General features: G+C 56.9%; 1 protein-coding gene across 1 annotated transcript; it reads left to right on the forward strand.

Moving 5' to 3' along the window:
• Nucleotides 1–1,073: 1,073 nt before the first annotated feature.
• Nucleotides 1,074–1,567, forward strand: LOC123177308 (uncharacterized; the record flags this gene model as incomplete). Its single annotated transcript, XM_044591129.1, has 2 exons — nt 1,074–1,152; nt 1,221–1,567. Coding segments are annotated over exons 1-2 (375 nt in total), but the record flags the coding sequence as incomplete, so codon positions are not given.
• Nucleotides 1,568–1,875: the final 308 nt, after the last annotated feature.

Below are 1,875 nucleotides of genomic sequence, written 5' to 3' on the forward strand. Positions count from 1 at the left end.
TGGGGGCCTGGGGATTCAGGTGCGGAACAATAGCACCTTCCCGCCCATGTCTTTTCCCGAGTCCGTCAGGGGCTGGCAGTCGACTTGGTTCTACTGCCAGGTCCAGTCGACGCCAGGGCAGTCGAGTGGACTCCCTCCGTTTACCATGGACCGAGTGAACAAGCCCTCCCCCCTGAAGCTGATTCCGGAGGAGAAAGCCGACGTGAAGATGTTGATGGAGCGCGTGGTGCAGCTGGTTCGGGACGGTGTGACAGGCATGGACCTCCTGGAGGTTTTCCTCAAGCGTCGCATCCAGCCTCTCCAGTTCAGGAGCCACTGCATGTGGTTGTACTGCGGGCCCGAAGACGAGACTAGAGTCCATCCAGAAGAAGTCGACGATGTCACTCTGGAGAGATGGATGGCAGCCGTTACCGGAAACAGGGACAACCCGCGCGGAGCCAGAAGAATTCCTCCACTCGACCACGACAACATCCCAAACAAGGTACACTTGCTCTGCTTTCCATTGTGTCTTTGTCGTATTCACTCCTGCTAACCCTGTCGACTGGTCGACTGATCCTTGTTTCTGCGACTGCTAGGCCTTCACCGAGCTGTACTCGATGCCCAATGGGGCACAAGCTTCGACTGAGGAAGGCGAGGCGAGTGGGGGCGAGGCGAGCGGGGGCGAGAGCCAGGAAGAGGAGGAATGGGACTCGGATGCTGCAGGGGATGACGACGACGATGATGATGATGAAGGTGATGAAGATGACATCGAGGACGAGGAAGAAGAGGAAGAGGAGGTCGTTCCACCGCGCTCAGAAAGGCGGTCGAAGCTTGTCCACGACCCTTCGACCGAACGTGGCAAGGGGGTGGCGACCGCCACCCAATCGACCAAGCGCCCCCGGACCACTTCTCCGGCGCCGACTGAAAAGGCGCCGAAGCAGCCCAGGGCGGCTTCATCGAAGCCGACCAAGCTCCTGCCGAAGATGAAGGTGTCCATCCCCACCATTTCAGGGTAATTGTGTTGCTCATATTTTCTTATTCTTATGCGAACTTTATCTCTGGTCGACACCGATGTTAGTCGACTGATCCTTTGGAGTTGCAGTGCTGCTACTTCTGAGACCTCGGCCCGGGCCGATGACCACGAGATGGAGGATGCCGCAACTTCGAATCCAGGTGCTGTGTTCTTAATACCATTCTTAGTCGACTGACTTGCGATCTCTGAACCTGACCCTTCTCTGCAGCTCCACCCAACACTGTTATCGATCTTCCTGATGATGATGAGGATGAAGAGCCGCTGAAGCATAGGAGGAGTCGAAAAGCGCCCGCCAGCAAGGTGCCTCAGGATGTGTCAGCGCCTGAAATTCTGACTGTGGAGGGAGAGAACACCACTCGACACACGGTGACCTTCGCGACTCCACTGACGAGTGCTCAGCAGCCCTCCCTCTTCACGACTCACCACGTCCCAGAGGACCAAGCTGGTGCGGCGAAGGAGGCGATACGCCAGGCGGGACTCATGATGGAGCAGCTGAAGACCATCCGGGATGCGAGCCAGGCAGCTTATGACGCCAGCTCTGCCCTCCAAAGCAATGTCCAGGTCAGTCGACTGCTGTTTGTTCTGCTGGATATGCTACCAAAAACTTTTCTTTTCCGGGATTTATATTAGTCACCCACTGGGAGTGTCGAATAAACTCCGTGTTAGCGGGGGCACGCTGAGTGCACCCGCTGGGTGTAGTCCCCAAGGCTAAGGTCGACTGCTGGCAGTCGGCCTTAGGCTTTATAATGTCAATCTTTCTATCAGTCGACTGGTCGACTGGATTTCGCAAACCGGTGGGGGCACGCTGAGTGCACCCACTGGGTGTAGTCCCCGAGACTGTGGTCGACTGCTTGCAGTTGATC

Source organism: Triticum aestivum, unplaced genomic scaffold, assembly GCF_018294505.1.
Source record: "Triticum aestivum cultivar Chinese Spring unplaced genomic scaffold, IWGSC CS RefSeq v2.1 scaffold143975, whole genome shotgun sequence".
Taxonomy (NCBI): domain Eukaryota; kingdom Viridiplantae; phylum Streptophyta; class Magnoliopsida; order Poales; family Poaceae; genus Triticum; species Triticum aestivum.